A 16,582-nucleotide genomic window follows, 5' to 3' on the forward strand; every position below is an offset into this window, starting at 1 on the left:
AGAATTAAAGTAAGAAAAATCGGTATTGTTATAAATAAATTACGGATTTTAAGCCTTTATAGGAAATTTAAAAGCGCAAAAATTCCACAGAATGCATATAATAAGAAAAAGTAAATAAACTATCCAAGGTATAGTGCTTTTTATAATATTTGGTAGGTAAGACAATCTTTCTACGAAAATTTTATTTTTTACGAATTTGCATAAAACTCCGCAGTCTAGTTCTAAATTATATAGTTTTATCTTCTGCTTTAGTTGTATAAAGCAGTTAGATTAAAAATGTAATTCTTTACAATATCTACGAAAAAAATGATCAGGTGATTAAATTAAAATATGTAGCATATTATGACATAAGTATGACATCAAACACATGTAGACGTGCCAATAATTTTGAATAGGCATTTGGTTTTCAGAAAATTTTTAGAAAGTTTTGTTTTCAACAGTTGGCGACCCTGAGTTTCGTATTGAAAGAGACGCCGCGCAGCTTTCCACTTCCCAGTCTGTTTCGATCCGCCATTTTTACGTAGGAAAGCGTGTGGTTTGCCGTTGTGTTTTATCGGATTGTTTTACGGAAATACTGACTTGGTAAGTGTTTTAATACTTCCCCCATATTTCATATGTAATTTATTATAAGATTAAAATAACATATAGATATAAGTTTATAGTTACATAGTTGCAACATTGAAATTATGTAGTTATGGTTCGTAGCGTCGACATGAAGATACATGAAGCACGCCATTTCACGTTTATTCAGCTCCCTAATACCATAAAATTTTATATAAATAATTCTCTTTTGTTATTAAAACGTAAAAACTAATTTATATCTAATAGCATGCGATATAATTATCATTGAATTGTTTTTGTATATCATGCACAAATAAACTGATGCCAGTTGAACTCCTGATACATACGGTTTGTCGCATGTTGCTCGTCCAGTAAATTTTAATTTTATTACCCTATAGTAATTTTCCACATAGTACTTATATATCATATATTTTAGAATCATAAAATATGAGATATGGATTTGGTATAGATTTAGTCTTGAAATCCATCACACGTAAGGATCATTTGTAGTTTGAATTGTAGAAATAGTATATATTATCGTATAGAATTTTATGCAAGTATTAGTAACATTCGTATACAGTAGTATTAGCAAAATAGTACAAAGCTCTATAGTCGTCTTTAATAGTGTAATAATTTATATAATGATTATTATTCATTTACTTCTAAATTGTTTACTAAGCTTTTAATAGAACAAGAAGAATTAAAAAAAAACTTTTAATGTAACTTTTAATGTAATTAAATATGTATAACAAGTAAAACGTTTTTAACGTGTGTCGAACGCAGCCTCAATACAGCTTGAATAGTCCTTAATACATGCTTTAATGTTTCAATATTGCATGTGAACAAACATATATTATATTCCATATATTATGCTCAAAGAATGGAAATTTAACCTATCCCATTCCAAGAGCGATAAAACGTAAGATTAACATTGGTAAGAAGGAAAATAAGTGTAGCATAGAAATAGTTCCCGCGTTAACTTATTTCTAGTGAACGAAATATAGTTGAAGGTATGTTCGTGATAGGTTTTTGGACACCTCATTCTCACGGTCTGCTGTACTGCAGTTTTCCGATAGGGGCCACTGCTTCAACATCTCGCGCACTAGCGGACGCGGCAAGTGAGACGCCATTGTTAGATTGCGTTCTCGTGTATAAAGTCGTGTGCCTATTATCAGCGTTGGTTAAATCATTCGTTGAAAATAATACGCAGTATTCTTCGGTGAGTGTGAGAAAGCGTATGGTGTTTGAACGTAAATTTATACATGATAATTAGAGGGTGATCGTTACCACAGACATTTCCTAGATTTGGTGCGCCATTTCGACAAGGTCGGTACGCTGTCTGTACTACGTATTTTATAACGCACTACTTGTTCGCTGCTTGTGTAGCTTTTCATTGCCCTATCGAAGTAAAAATTGAAAAAGTTATATTACCCTATATTTAGAAATTACCAAACTGATTGTATCTGTTAATTTTCGTATGCGCAAATGAAATATCTTGGCAAAATTGATGACCTTCGAAATTCGAAATGTTAGATCGTTAGCAAAATGGTGGAAAAAGTGCACTAGAGGGGGAATCTAAACAATCGCGTCACCATTGAATATCGTAATCAATTTTTTGAAGCTATGTTTATTTGTACAAAGTGAAAGCTCGTAAATATTACATTTCAATATACAATGTAACATGTATAAAAATCATATTACAGCAAGTTAATTATTCGTTGAAAATACGTGGGATAGAGTAATGTTGAGTGGCGTGTGTTGGTTTAATCATGTTAGCAACAAATGTAAATGCAAAAAGTCATGAATATTCTAAATATATTAGATAGTTTTCTAGTGTTGTTGCAATATAGTATTTATTTTGTATATACTGTATGTTTGGAAAAATTGTACAAGTCAGTAACGAGTAATATTTGAAATACTTTTTTCTTTTGAAATTAGGTTCTGCAACGAGCCGAAAATGCCGGGTTTTAGTAGCGTTGGCACATTTAAAATTTTTATCGGTAATTTAGCCGACAAAACATCAAATGCCGATATTAAACCATTATTTGAAAAGTATGGAAAGGTTGTAGAATGTGATGTGGTCAAAAATTATGGATTTGTGGTAAGTTTCCTTTATTCCATGTAACGTATACTTTTACTACAATATTTTGTTTGATCTATCGTTTCCTCTTTCTTTACTTTACACGTATATCTCTGTTGGATAGTTACATCTTGGCCCAAATTTGACGAGCCTTTAATACATTCATACAACAAATATGTTATAATATATTTTTTAACAGCATATGGAGAATGAAGAAGCAGGGAGAAATGCGATACAAAATTTGAATGGACATATAGTTCATGGACAGCCGATCAAATGTGAGGCTGCAAAGAGTCGTAAGGGACCTAATACTCCTACAACCAAAATATTTGTTGGCAATCTCACAGATAATACGAAAGCGCCTCAAGTGCGCGAGTTGTTTGCCAAGTATGGTACCGTTGTAGAATGCGATATCGTGAGAAATTATGGATTCGTCCATCTAGAAGCAACAGGTGATGTCAACGATGCCATCAAGGAACTCAATGGACAAATGGTGGATGGTCAACCGATGAAGGTTCAAATTTCTACAAGCAGAGTGCGACAAAGGCCAGGAATGGGGGATCCTGAACAGTGCTATCGATGCGGTCGCGGCGGCCATTGGTCCAAGGAATGCCCAAAAGGAGGAATGGGAGGAGGACCGGATAGAAACGGATACAGAGACCGAATGTTTGGACGCGACCCGTATCCTCCACCGCCGCCACCACCGTTCCTTCGGGATCGGTTAATGGGTGGTGGCCGCTTTGGAGTAAGTAGTTCTCTTTTTCTTATTTTAGTAACTGTTCAGAATAGAAGTATTTAGTAGGGGGAAGGAAAAAAACAGAAAGAACAGAAATTTGTTGTATAGTTGTGATTGTCCGTAACAATGTTTCTTTATCTGTGTTCCAGGATTACGAAAGCTACTATGACAGGAGAGGCTTCGAGGACACCAGGGATCTCTACGAGAGGCGGTTTACGGGTATGACAGGGCCCTGTGACATGGGAAGTTCCATGTGCGGGCTTGACTTTCCACCAATGACAATGCCACCTCTACCCCCAAGACGAGACCCAATGCCTCCTATGCCTCCTCTAGGTATGGGATCCATGCGCGACACTGGCTTCTCCCGTGGTAACGAGTATGGCATGTTCAGCCGCCGATCACCCCCTCCAAGTGGCAACAATGGCCGGTTCAGGTGAGTAGAGCCAATTTATTGACTGCCCATTCGTCCGACTTAACATTGTGAACGTTCCAGGCTGGATTGACAGCTCATGCGAATTGGGATTCGGTTATTCGTCGACAAATAAGAGTACTTACTTTACCGTGTATTTTATTCTTTTCTCTTGTGTATTCTCGATCTCACGCATATTTTTCAAATCTCTCTCTCGGGTATATATTATTTTGTGGAAAAATGGTCATTTCTAAATTGCATCGGACAAATTCAGGTTATTCTTTTGTTCGCGATAAAAAATTTCAAAGCTGCCGTTTCACATTTGATCATTTTTATACAATTTTCGTTGATTCTATGTTATTACATCTTTTTTGTTTGTTTCAATTTTTTTGAAATAAAATCACACGATATGTGTGTACGTATACACGCGAGCGTATATATTCATGATTATGCGCATACGTATGCATATACGGTAACGTATAGTCATATTGTGTATTACACGTATAATTTTTATTTGTTGCATTACATAGTTGAAACAGCAATCGATATTTTTCCAATCCATGTAGATTGTCGACCCGATGCCCACATGAGTGCAGAGTCTGTGTAATAAAATGCTAATGTGTATCATGACGCTTGGACGTTTCTGTACATTCTAAATTTCAGTGCACCTCAGGCTGCGTACCATCTTTGTCCATGAATGCGGGCAACCCTAGAGAGACAGTCCCGGGCCAGCGTTCAAGTCGTGCAAGAGTAAGTCTTTGACCACTTTTGTTAGCGAGTAGTCATACCTCGTTCTTGTCGCTGGCGCGTTGTACTTCATCAGCTTCTATTTTCCTCGGTGCCAACAAAATCCGAGTCTCGACTGATCGTACCTTGAACATGTCGACTGCTCTTCTAGGGATGTCCCTGTTCATAGACTCTCTTGATCCATGGCGTTAACTGCGAGATTGGCCTGTATGTCTCTCATAAATCCTTTGTGTTTCAAGCGCTCCTTATTACGTACATCACTCAACCGGGAGTGGCGCGGAGGCCTGGGATGAAGAAACGTTCCTAAGGAATGCGAACTAGATTTCTTGATCGCACTACCGCGAGCCAGGATGCGATCCTACAATTCTAACAAACTCTCGTACGCTGTAGATAGAAAAAAGAAAAGAAAAAAAAGGGCTGGCGCGATTTTCAGGAACGACGCCTATCGATTGTCTTTGAAATATCTCGTAAGTAGAAACCAGCTCTCCAGACGCATTGGACAGTAAGTTTGTTTGTATGTCGGCGTTTCTAATAGTTGTTAAGGCCAGTTTCATAGATACGCTTCGGAAACATTCTATTAAACGCGCATCAGTTTCAATGTAGTCTTGGTTCAAAGTAATTTCATCAAATTTTTCAATCGTAATTTTTCGATAGCCAACGGAAGGTTGTAAATCGTAAAATGTGTATCGCGGAGAAAGAAATTACGAACAGCGTCATAGATAGTTTCGAGTTGTATGTTAGAAGGAGGAAAAGCAAGTTATGATGCACATGTCGTGTATTTCAATAGTTATTTCTGTTTCCAAGTAATCGGGGGAAAGTATGTAATTCTTTAATTTCTTAGTAATTCGTTTTTACGTTTATTAAAACGAAAAATTTATTTTCTTACGTTATCGACTCTATGATTATATACGTATGATCGTTTTCTTTCAGTTTTTTTTTCTTTTTTCTTTTCTCTTTGATTTCAGTTTCATGCGAAGCTTTATCGATCTTAATTTTAGTAAAATTACGTTGTTGCAACGTAAGGATAAAAATTGTATTAATTGATTTATAAAATTGCACTTCGAATTGATTGAAAATGTTAAGTTATCCGTGGAAGTTTCATGAAACCGGCCCCGTGTATTACAATATTGAAGCGAAAAGATATGCAAAGAATTATGAAAACGCGCGTGTACACATTGACACGAATACATACCTATTCTGCATACGTGCATATGCATACATACATGTGAACAAATACACAAATTTATGCAGAGAGGGAGAGAGAGAGAGAGAGAGAGAAAGAGGGCGAGAAAAAGAGAGATAGATGGATAGGGGGAAAAATTTGCTTCAAAATTACGATCCATAAGTTCTTGAAGCTGACTTCTACTCACGAGGTTCAAAGCTTTTCATGTATGTAAATCCATTCGCAAACTTTCAAATAGAAAACAGAGTTGATTGAATTTCTCAATCTTTCTGAATACTTTGAATTTGTTGTTGCATGTAACCTTATTATCCTACATGATCCCAGCCTGGGCTGCAAATGGCTCGTTACGTTCTGATTATATAAACTGATTTATAATTTGAAAGTCGCATGGGTTAAAAATCCAGTCTAACGCTGCCTGCCTTATATGACTGGCCAAAAAAAAGAAGAGAGAGAGAAAAAGAAAGATCCCATGTTCTTATCATTGCGAATTTTGAATTACGCGTCCATTTATTAATTTGTTTTCCTTCTAGTAAATGTACCTCGTATGAAATAAAGCGGATAGAAATACTTGGTTACTGCTTGCATTCAGATATTTTGGATATAATTTAAGTACGCGTAGCTTAACACATGTACAAAACTACACATACACGAACAACATATATAAGAGAAATAAGTCCGAGTTGAATTTACGATTAGTCGTTTGATTTTGAAGCGATAATCGTTTCGTTGTCTTGGATAGATGTCTGGTTAGCATGCGAATGCGCGCCACCTTGTGCAGGTTCAAGTTTTAATCCGTATGTACATACGTTTGCACAAGCATTCTTCCGAATAATTACGACTCATTCGGGCAATATATATTCGTCAGTTGATGTTCAAATGTGCATCTGGATGGATAGGTAGTTAACCGTGGATAAATAGCATTTTCCATAATTGTACACGAGCATATTTCATGTACATATTCGTCTGTTCCATAAATACGTTCTTCTCTTCACTTCTTCAGTGATTGTGCTCGTCGTCATATTTGGTCGATGGTAGCGTCTTCCTTTATTTTGTACATTGTCTAAACGTAAAACTGCCTATGAAAATAGTTTCTTGCCGAACCATTTCCGATCTTTTTTTAACTACTTTTAACAGTCATATTAGGCAGCACGCGACAATTTTTCTTGCATTATCCATTATACAGGGACTAATTCACAAAGTTAAGCCTTGGACAAGGGAGCAAGTATGGTGTATATATTGATCTTTGATCATTCGTAGTTTCGATTATTTATTATACCGCTGTTATAGTAGAGGCATGTACGAGGACTTCAGCCGAGATTCATTTGAAGAGCGTAGGTAAGTAGACGTGTCAATTCGGGTTAAAAATTGATCCACACTGAATTTGTGTGTCGAAATGTGTCCAAATATTCGATTGTTAATTGAATTGATTATGCTCTCTTCTTTGTATGCCACGATGCGCCAAATTGCCTTTTCTTCTTTTATATTCTCTTATTATTCCCGATTATTAAGAAAGTATTTACTGACAAAATTACAGTTAGTACCAGATTGAAATTAAAGCTTGCTGACACGTGGAAATATAGAAAACTTTAATTGTGGTGAAAATTCGTTACAATTACAGTAATACAGTGTTACGATCTATCTAATTTACCTTTATCCACCTGTTTATCTATTGTTTTAACCGGATCAATTGAAACAACAAGAGAACATTGATGAAAAAAGAAAGCAGAAAGGCGGTGTATGGATTTTGCAAAGAAGAGAAAACCGGAGAGTGCTGGTAGAATGTATATATATAACTTGAAAGTTTTAGTAATTTTTGTTGGCATAAAAAGTACACATGCTACTAATACACGTTGCCGAAAATAATTAGCGAGAATAACGAGGAAAAAACGTACTCAATACGGTGTTTCCACCAAGTTTCTCCCATGAGTAACTATCTTTCCCCCGTACCTTAAAAAGATTATATATATATATACCGTATATAAATCGTTCTCTCTGTCGGTACGTAGATAGTACGATTTTTCTTTTTTCATATGATATAATACGACGTACCACCCTTGTCTACTTACCTATCCGCCCTTTCTGTATCTCACAAGTTGTTCCTCTCTTAGCTCGTGTGGTTTTTTTCCCGATTTCTTTTTTATCGATCTCGTATAACTGACGTAGATTCATTTTGGTTACCAGACCGGGATTACGAGGGCCATCGCCGTCGCGCCGGTTCGCACCATACTAAATCGTCGCGTCGGGCTCGGATCGGTCTCTGTCGGTCTGTCTGTCTCTGTGTGTCGGGTCTGTGTCTGTCGCTAGCAGGAAGCCTCGGGACCGAGATACTCTTGGCCGTCTATGTCTGTCGATCTGCACGCGCGAAGATCTACCATTCGCCCGCTCTATCCGGAAAATATGTACTCTCCCCGTAATGCGCTATTTAGACGAGAATCCCCGCCCATCCTCCTAAAAATAAAAAAAGAAGACAAAAAGCAAAAAATATGATACGGACGATTTAAACAAGCAACAAACAGAATGATAAAGTATTTTATTGAATTTACAGGTTTTTTTTTTCTATGCCGTCGCCTTTACACCTCCTTTCATTATTATTTTTCTTTTTCTCTGCCACTTCTCCTCCAATTTCCCTTAAAAAAAAAAAAAAAAAAAGAAGAAAGAAAAAAAATTCCCTTGTACACATTTTATATACATGCATACGTGCGCGCGCGCGAGTGTGTGCGTGCGTGTATATGTGTAAGCGCACACGCATCTCGTCGTGACGTTCGCCCGCTTTCCTTCCGTAAACCTCCCTCATCGGACCTATATGAAGTTTTTTCACGCGTGTCTCGATTCAGTAATGTCGAGAATTTTCTCTTTTAATGTAAGAAAAATATATATTTGTCGTAGCATCCTCCTACCGAGACAATTTTTCAACGCGACTCAATTCGTTTTCCTGAATTATATCCAGTTCTTTATCAAAATGCGAGTATTACTAATATTATGGCAAATGCTTAAAAACAAATTCCGTATCTTCATTGTCGTGGAAACTGGTGTAACGTGTTGAAGAACGCTGCTGGTAGGACGATGCTATTAACCCTATACATAGATGCATACGTATGTATATGCATAAACATGTATGTTATGTATACGTGTATGTATACATAGACGCATGTGTATATGTATATAAGTATGTATGTATATCGCGTCGTGTTCGATGCCGTTTCTGTGACGATGACGCGCACGTAACGTGTATTCTTGTTTCTCGATCGTACAAAACTTCCACGCGCTTCTAAAGCAAAAAGAACTTAATCGCGACTGCTAATGTGGCAAACGGAGAAAAGCAAGAAATCTTTCAGTAATACATCGAGTATCGAGATTTGATAGCAAGAATATCGATCGATTTGAAGTTTAATCATAGTACAGAGAGTGCATTAAGCAGAATTGAAAAGTATGAAATTAACAGTTACAAATATAACATAGAATATACATCGGGTCCCTTTTTGTAATAATTTAGATGGGCGATTTTCGACAACGTGTCGTAATCACAAAATCGGAGCATCGTTCAAACGTTTGTTCGTCAATATCTAATTGTTCACTTCCCCCCATTTCTTTTTCTATCTTTTCTTATGTTTATATATGTATATATTTTTATATACTTATATATATAAGAAATGGAGAGAAAAGTGGTCCTGCGTTTAATCGGCATCATGCGCGATATTCTTTTATCGTCGCGCCTCGGATAAAATCTCAGTTTGTTCAAGCAAAAACCGAGTTTCGTGATGCGTGTAAAAAAATGTGTTGTAAATGACAAAGAACGGTTGTTCGATATCATGCGATGATAATTTTTACCGTCTAGCGTATGAAATAACATCCGAAGATGGCGACGATGTGCGTGCGTGTGTTTTACCGATATCGTCTAAATATTCTTCCGCCGTATAATCATAATGCTTTTCGATACGAGATAATAGGGATACTGTCGTATTTATGTGTAACTTTACTTTCAACGAGAGAAGTGCGTGCGGGTTCGACTGTTCGAATCGGTTCCCGATTACCAAACAATAAAAGTCTTAAAAGATACAATTTCAGAGACCCAGTTGACTCAAGATGCGCCGATTCTGTATGGGAATCTAAATCTCGGTCGTGCGAACATTATATCGTTAATCTGTAGTAACGTAATATCGTTTTATTAACATATTAGAATTAATTATCGTGAATAATTACCGAAGATTAATACGGCAATTACAGCTGTGCTCCGTTTAGCTTATAAATGCATACTTACATACACACTGACAACACACGTACACACGCGCGGGTGCGTCCATGATACACCCCTTCATACATACATACACACACACAACACACACACAGATATACCGATGACCACCGTTTTTTCGTTTTAAACAGCGTATACACATTAATGACGTGTGTAATATTTCTCTCCCCCTGTTTTTCCTCTGTTCCTTTTTTTTGATGATACGACCTGTTTTCAAAGGTAATTAGATTAATGATAATCATACTAATAATGGTTTAAAGAAAGGAATGTAATAACAATGTACTTGTGAAGATTCACAAAAAAGGCGTTTCGTGTTCTTTAATCATCATTTGCACCGTTTTTCGTCACTCAAGGTAATGACCACCCTTCCTCCCTTATAACCAGAGTCTTTACTATACCGTCCAGTCCCTATCACCTCCGTAAGGTTTATTATCTAAGAAGATGCACGTCCCATATAATCGTTAGTTAAACGGATGTACGCGCTTTTTACTGGCTTCCTGCGTGTCGTGCGTTATAAACGTGCCGTGATCATGAGATACACGATATTGACAATTCCTGAATAATCGAATATGCGTGTCGTCGACCTCATTTTCGTCGTCGCACCCTCTTTATGAAGTAAATCGGCCAACATACACGTACAGTGTCTCCGCGCAGTTACGCTCCTTGTATTCCCTATTTTTTCTCTCGTAATCGCGTAAAAGAAAGATTTAGATTAGTTTCCCCGTTAGAAATCGATACATTTATATGTTTTTACGTGTCTAAGAGAGACACGTAAAATTATATATTTATACAGAATACTGGTATGTAACGTTATAGGCAGAAGGTATTATGGATAATTAATTTCTTAATAACCATGCTCATTGTTCTGTTGTATAAATAGCGTTATTTCTGTATGCGATTCCTTCGCATCTTTCATTATTTCTTTCGTTATTTCTTATTTGGATACAAATGAACGATCGCTCTCACAAATCGTGAAATAGTGATAAACGTAGTTGAAATATAAGATGAACAATGGTATCAATTTCGTACACACACATACACATGTATATCCATTTTTCGCTGCACAAATGTTAGTATGTATTTTTTTTAATTATTTTACACATTCTTCTCATATTTTGGATATCCTGCTGAAAGTATTGCAATGTTTACACACCGAACCTTTCCCATTTTTTATTATTTAACGATTGTGAAAAAGTTGTTGGACTGAGCTTCTAGTAAGCAATCGTAATAATAGTTTCGGTCAGCTTAACGATAGGGCTCTCAATTTACATGTAGAGAAATACTTAAGCATGATCCAAATACTATTTGTAAATAAAATACGAGGGAATTCTGTGCTATTAAAGATCATATGTATCGTTAAACATGCGTTCTTAAACATGAAACGAATCTTTAGGAAAAATTTTATTAAAAAAAGATAGGCAGGCGTATAATGCTATTCTATATACGTCTCAGTTAATGTTACGTAATTAAAACATGCGACAGCAACGTTCGTTGTTTACGCGATTAGCATACGCGAGTAAGTCTATGGAGCGAGCCAAAAAGAAAAAGCGAAATTTATCGACTGATACGTATAGATACGTATGTACTTATGTTGTGCCATCGTGTTCGGAACTTGAATATGGAAAGCACGATTTCGTCCCATGTTTGACGGCAATTCGATCGATCAAGTCGTCGAAGATTACATTCTACCGGAGTTATTACGTCAATCGGGAACGTCTGCGGTGACCTATGCACGTTATTTCGTAGTCTTACGAACATATTCGCCGTTGAAGCCGTTGCAACCGTTCAAGTTGAAATTCGTCGGGTTGCCGAGATGTGCACAAACTCTCATAAAAAGGTTGACGGTATGAGAATTCCCGAGCCAAGTAGCTATCGGAAATACATACGTACGAGTCCCTCCACGAACTAATGCAAGTGTATCAGTCACTCTATGGTAGACGACGCGTGACGCGCGAATTTTGAAAAGTGAAAGATAAAGCAAAAAAAGATATCCACGTATTAAAGGGAAAAAAGCTGTATCTGAAAACGGAAAGTAAGGCGCAATAGAGATATATTACCGGCTGTGTAGAAACCGGGACAACGATATACATTTAACATGCGTATGTGAGGACGGAAGTAAAATAGCCAAAAAACCGGGACGTGTTATTCTTCACATGCGCGACAAAAATTATACGTGTCTCGTACCGGGTCGTCGGTTATCAATTATCAAAAAAGTGATAGAGACGCGCCGCAGAGAAATGTAAAAAGACATTATGCATATTGTAATGTGATGTATGATATAGGACACGATAGAGCCCCTGCCTCAAGCGCTTTTGGACATACTTGGAAGGAGCTGGGCTTTGATGATGTCGATTACGAAAGGAAAAAGAAAAAGAAAAAAGATAAATAGAAAAAATAAAGGAGGGAAAAAGAAAACAATAAGAGAGAGTTAGAGTGAGATAGAGAGAGAAATTAGCACAACAACGTATCCTATGAGGTGAGATGTAATTGTCAACCAGGACAACTTCTGTACTTCATTGACAGAGGCACGCCATGACTGTCAAAAGTGGTGGTGAATGATGATGGTGGATATGGGCACCGCAGATCCCACTTTGGACAAATATGTTGGGTGTAAACCGCAATGTACCAAGGCAAGTTTACTCTGTATCATTCTGATCCGCGTGAAAATGCAAGTAAAACAAAAAAAGCAACCACACGTGTTTTCTTCTCTGAAAATATTAAAAATTCGTACATTTCTTTGTCTGCTGAACTTTTTGAGAGTCATGTTTTCTTTCTTAGGAGATGCAGCAGTGTATGCGCATGTTCATTAAAAACTACAATACGAAGAATATGCGAATATAGGTGTCCAGCCTCTAAGGTAACATCGGATATGGTGATACTGCAAATTTGTTCATCCCCAACACTCTTCTGTATGTTATGTTAACACTGGATTTCTTAATATTTTTCTCGAATGTATGGAAGCACAAGAAGGAGGTATCGTAAGGAAAGTAGAATCTCTACTCCTGCACCCTTAATATTCCTTTATACGTAACAAAATTTTTAATGCATCGTAACAGTTAGTGTTTGTAACTGTTTAAATGCGCTGTTTTATTACCATGTTTTTTTGCTGATCTTCAGTATGATACGATATAAATTGTTCGAATCTTTATTCTTCTTTATCCTTTTCTCCCTTTTTTTTTTTATCAAATATGTTAAAAATGCGAATATATGTATATATCAATACATTTAATAATTAGTGAACATCAGTAGTATATTAATTATAAAAGCATACGATACCTTACCTGATGCAGGATACTACTATGTATTGTTTTATTTGATCAAAGTTTATATATATCACGGTCTTAGTTTATATTGAAATTTGATGGTAAGTACAAAAACGCTAAATTTAATAAATAATGCGTACATGAAGCATACTATCAGAATGTAAAATGAAACAAAAAAATTATTCTCTTTCTGAATTTAATAAAGTATAATACATGCGTATTAGTTGAGCACTTAAGAAAAAGAATAGTATATGTGGTCTGTATATAAATAATTCTATTAAATTGTTTTCTCAAATGCTAATTACATTTTGGACATAAAAATATAAATATTAATACGACAAACTTGTAACATGTAAATATTATATATAATATATACCTTCTTTTTTAAGATATTGCATACATTAAAGATGACACAGTTACTTCAAATTTTCTTTCCCCTATAAATTACCCAACATAGTAAACTAACAAATAATAATATATTATATGCACCGGTGGAAAACTAATAATATGTTGCATTAAGCAAGCGTTATGTAAGTTTATTCAAGTGATAATAATAGCGTACCATATTTGTATATCTTTAATAATAATGTATTACAACATTTGCGAAAAGAATTATGGTACATTTGATATTAGTACTATAGAAATATTAGTATCATATATAAATTTTCATCAGTCGCTATTCAGTGCAATAAAAATGTTGAGGTAACGTATAAAATGACAGCAGTAAAGATAACATTTTAATACAAATAGAGTTAAAAGTGCACGTGATTTCGTTGGACTTTGCAACACCAAGTAACGAATAGCTCCGCCACGAATTAGTGGCGTATCGTCTATATTCATGTATGGTAGATTGTTACTTTAAGTACCCAAAATCTTAACAAATGGCGGTGCACTTACGGTATGATAATTTAATATTTTATATATATATATATATCTTTTATTCTATTATTTATCACTATCACACTTTAATCTAGTTTAGGGTTCAGGTTATGTTCAAGTATTAATAGGTTAGGTTTTACACGCCATTGATCATGTGCTTGCGTGATTGTGATTCATTGAAGATGAAATTTGAAACTATTCGAACTTTTTTTTGTAAATATATATAAAAAAAGTTCGTATTATTTTTTCCCCCCCTAACATTCATATATACATATATATGTGTGTGTGTATGTGTGTGTGTAATTTATATCCTAAATTTTTAACAGGAATATCGCAAAAAATATATTCAAGTTATAATTTATTGATGCTGTTTTTTTTTTTGGAATGTATATATCCTTATTGGGTGAGAAAGAGAGGAAGAGAGAGGAGATACATGTATAATATATTAATTTATTTTGAACGTAAAATATTTATAATAGATTTAATTGAGAAATGGGTGTATACATGCAATTGAGATAATTTCAAAATATTTCAGGGAGGGCCTCCTATTAGGCTTGGGTAATCCTCTTCTTGATATTTCAGCGACTGTAGATAGGAATTTTTTGGAAAAATATGATTTAAAATCGAACGATGCAATTCTTGCTGAAGAAAAACACAAGCCAATGTATGATGAATTAGTTGAATTGTATAACGCAAATTTTATTGCTGGTGGTTCTGTACAAAATACTATGCGAGTAGCACAAGTAAACTCTTTATATTATTTGATGTATTATATTCCATTAATAGAAATATCAGACATTGACTATCCCATAGTGGTTCCTGGAGAAACCACGAGTTGCAACTTACATGGGTTGTGTTGGAATAGATAAGTATTCCAAAATTTTGGAGGATAAAGCACGTGCAGATGGCTTAAATGTTCGTTATCAATATACAAAGAAAGAACCTACTGGTACCTGTGCTGTTCTTATTACTGGTAATGAACGTTCCTTATGTGCCAATTTGGCTGCAGCCACTTGTTTTTCACCTTCGCACATAGAAGAATCTGAAAATAAAAAAATTATAGAAATGGCAGAATACATCTATATTTCTGTATGTATCAACCTAAATCTATTTAATTTGATTTGGTTAAATTTAAACCTAATATAAAGTATTAAATTTTAGGGCTTTTTCTTAACTGTAAGCCCGGAAACAATTCTGATGATTGCTCAACATGCTTTAGAAAAAAATAAAATTTTCATAATGAATCTGAGTGCACCATTTTTATGCGAATATTATAAGAAACCAATGTTGGAGGCTCTTCCTTATGTAGATATTTTATTTGGTAATGAGGCGGAAGCTGATACATTTGCAAAAGCAAATGATTTTAAAACTACGGATAGGAAAGAAATTGCATTGAAATTATCACAAATGGAAAAATTGAATAAGAAAAGACAAAGAATTGTTATAATAACACAAGGTCCCGATAATATATTAGTAGTTAAAGATAACACTATAATTGAGATTCCTGCTACAAAACTTCCGAATGATAAGGTTGTGGATACTAATGGAGCTGGTGATGCATTTGTAGGAGGTATGAATTCCTGGTTCTCTAACTGAAAATTAATAACCTGATTAAAAGAACATATATTGTCATTGTTTCAGGTTTTTTGGCTCAACTTGTGCAAGGAAAAAGCATAGAAGTTTCTATAAAATGTGGAATTTGGGCTGCAACTCAAATTGTACAAAGATCTGGATGTACTTACGAGGGAAAACCTGATTTTACTCCTTAATCACACTTAAGTCAGTTAGTAATTGTAAATTCTGTACTTAATAAATGATTTAACAACTTTTTACCTCAATTTGTAGAATCACAAAACAATTTTGTGCCTACTTATATCTAACTATATTATTTTTGTATCGCTTTATATTATTTAAAAAAATATTACATTAGCATATAATGATGAAAATGGTAAGGATCGCGGAAATATTATATAGTAGAATAAAATATATATCATGAATTACTATGCATATACATGAAAAATTTTAGTAGTATTAATTGCGTAGTATATTGATGGAGAAAAGGTAGTAATGTAAACAGACATAACACTAACTAAATGATGTATTATTGCTCGTACTTTTAATAATACTAGTATTATTTAAACGAATATCATTTTATTTTTTAAATTATGTAATACGAACCTTTACATTACAAAGATTACGGTATTATTATTACACTACTTGTTGATTATATCGTTGTCTTAATTGATACAAGTTTATAGAACATGAAAAGTAGTCGATGTATAATCACCTACGCGCAATAGTCTTTCGCTGATATTGCCAGATGTGAGCGCAGTTGTTGAAATAGTTAAAAAAGCGGCACAACCTCGTAACACGCTTGCGTCGGTTCATAGACACATATATAAGTACATATGTGTAAGGACTTATGAAGCTAGATGAAGATGTAACCATAAATGCACATATATATGCATAAGA

The 16,582-nt window shown here is 35.1% G+C and overlaps 2 protein-coding genes across 15 annotated transcripts; both read left to right on the forward strand.

The window, feature by feature from the left end:
- The first annotated feature begins 424 nt into the window (after positions 1-424).
- LOC132913459 (RNA-binding protein lark) lies at positions 425-12,937 on the forward strand. Of its 13 annotated transcripts, none has more exons than XR_009659376.1 (8): positions 426-582; positions 1,587-1,780; positions 2,500-2,662; positions 2,841-3,386; positions 3,527-3,596; positions 3,711-3,810; positions 4,450-4,536; positions 12,251-12,570. XR_009659376.1 is itself a non-coding variant. In XM_060971849.1 (8 exons), the coding sequence occupies exons 3-8, from the start codon at positions 2,519-2,521 to the stop codon at positions 7,944-7,946; spliced, it is 975 nt and encodes a 324-aa protein (XP_060827832.1). In that variant the 5' UTR covers positions 426-582; positions 1,587-1,780; positions 2,500-2,518; the 3' UTR covers positions 7,947-10,290. The 13 variants fall into 13 exon arrangements, 8 of the variants coding, with proteins under 8 accessions (XP_060827831.1, XP_060827828.1, XP_060827825.1 ...); XR_009659378.1 differs by lacking the exon at positions 12,251-12,570 and adding an exon at positions 7,880-10,290; XR_009659375.1 differs by lacking the exon at positions 12,251-12,570 and adding an exon at positions 7,898-10,290.
- Positions 12,938-13,802: 865 nt separating this feature from the next.
- Positions 13,803-15,948, forward strand: LOC132913455 (uncharacterized). 2 transcript variants are annotated; one of them, XM_060971835.1, is made up of 5 exons: positions 13,803-13,933; positions 14,646-14,853; positions 14,924-15,199; positions 15,272-15,680; positions 15,752-15,948. In XM_060971835.1, the coding sequence occupies exons 1-5, from the start codon at positions 13,818-13,820 to the stop codon at positions 15,877-15,879; spliced, it is 1,137 nt and encodes a 378-aa protein (XP_060827818.1). In that variant the 5' UTR covers positions 13,803-13,817; the 3' UTR covers positions 15,880-15,948. The 2 variants fall into 2 exon arrangements, with proteins under 2 accessions (XP_060827818.1, XP_060827819.1); XM_060971836.1 differs by lacking the exon at positions 13,803-13,933 and adding an exon at positions 13,968-14,129.
- The last annotated feature ends 634 nt before the right edge of the window (positions 15,949-16,582 follow it).

Source organism: Bombus pascuorum, chromosome 13 (assembly GCF_905332965.1).
Source record: "Bombus pascuorum chromosome 13, iyBomPasc1.1, whole genome shotgun sequence".
NCBI lineage: Eukaryota > Metazoa > Arthropoda > Insecta > Hymenoptera > Apidae > Bombus > Bombus pascuorum.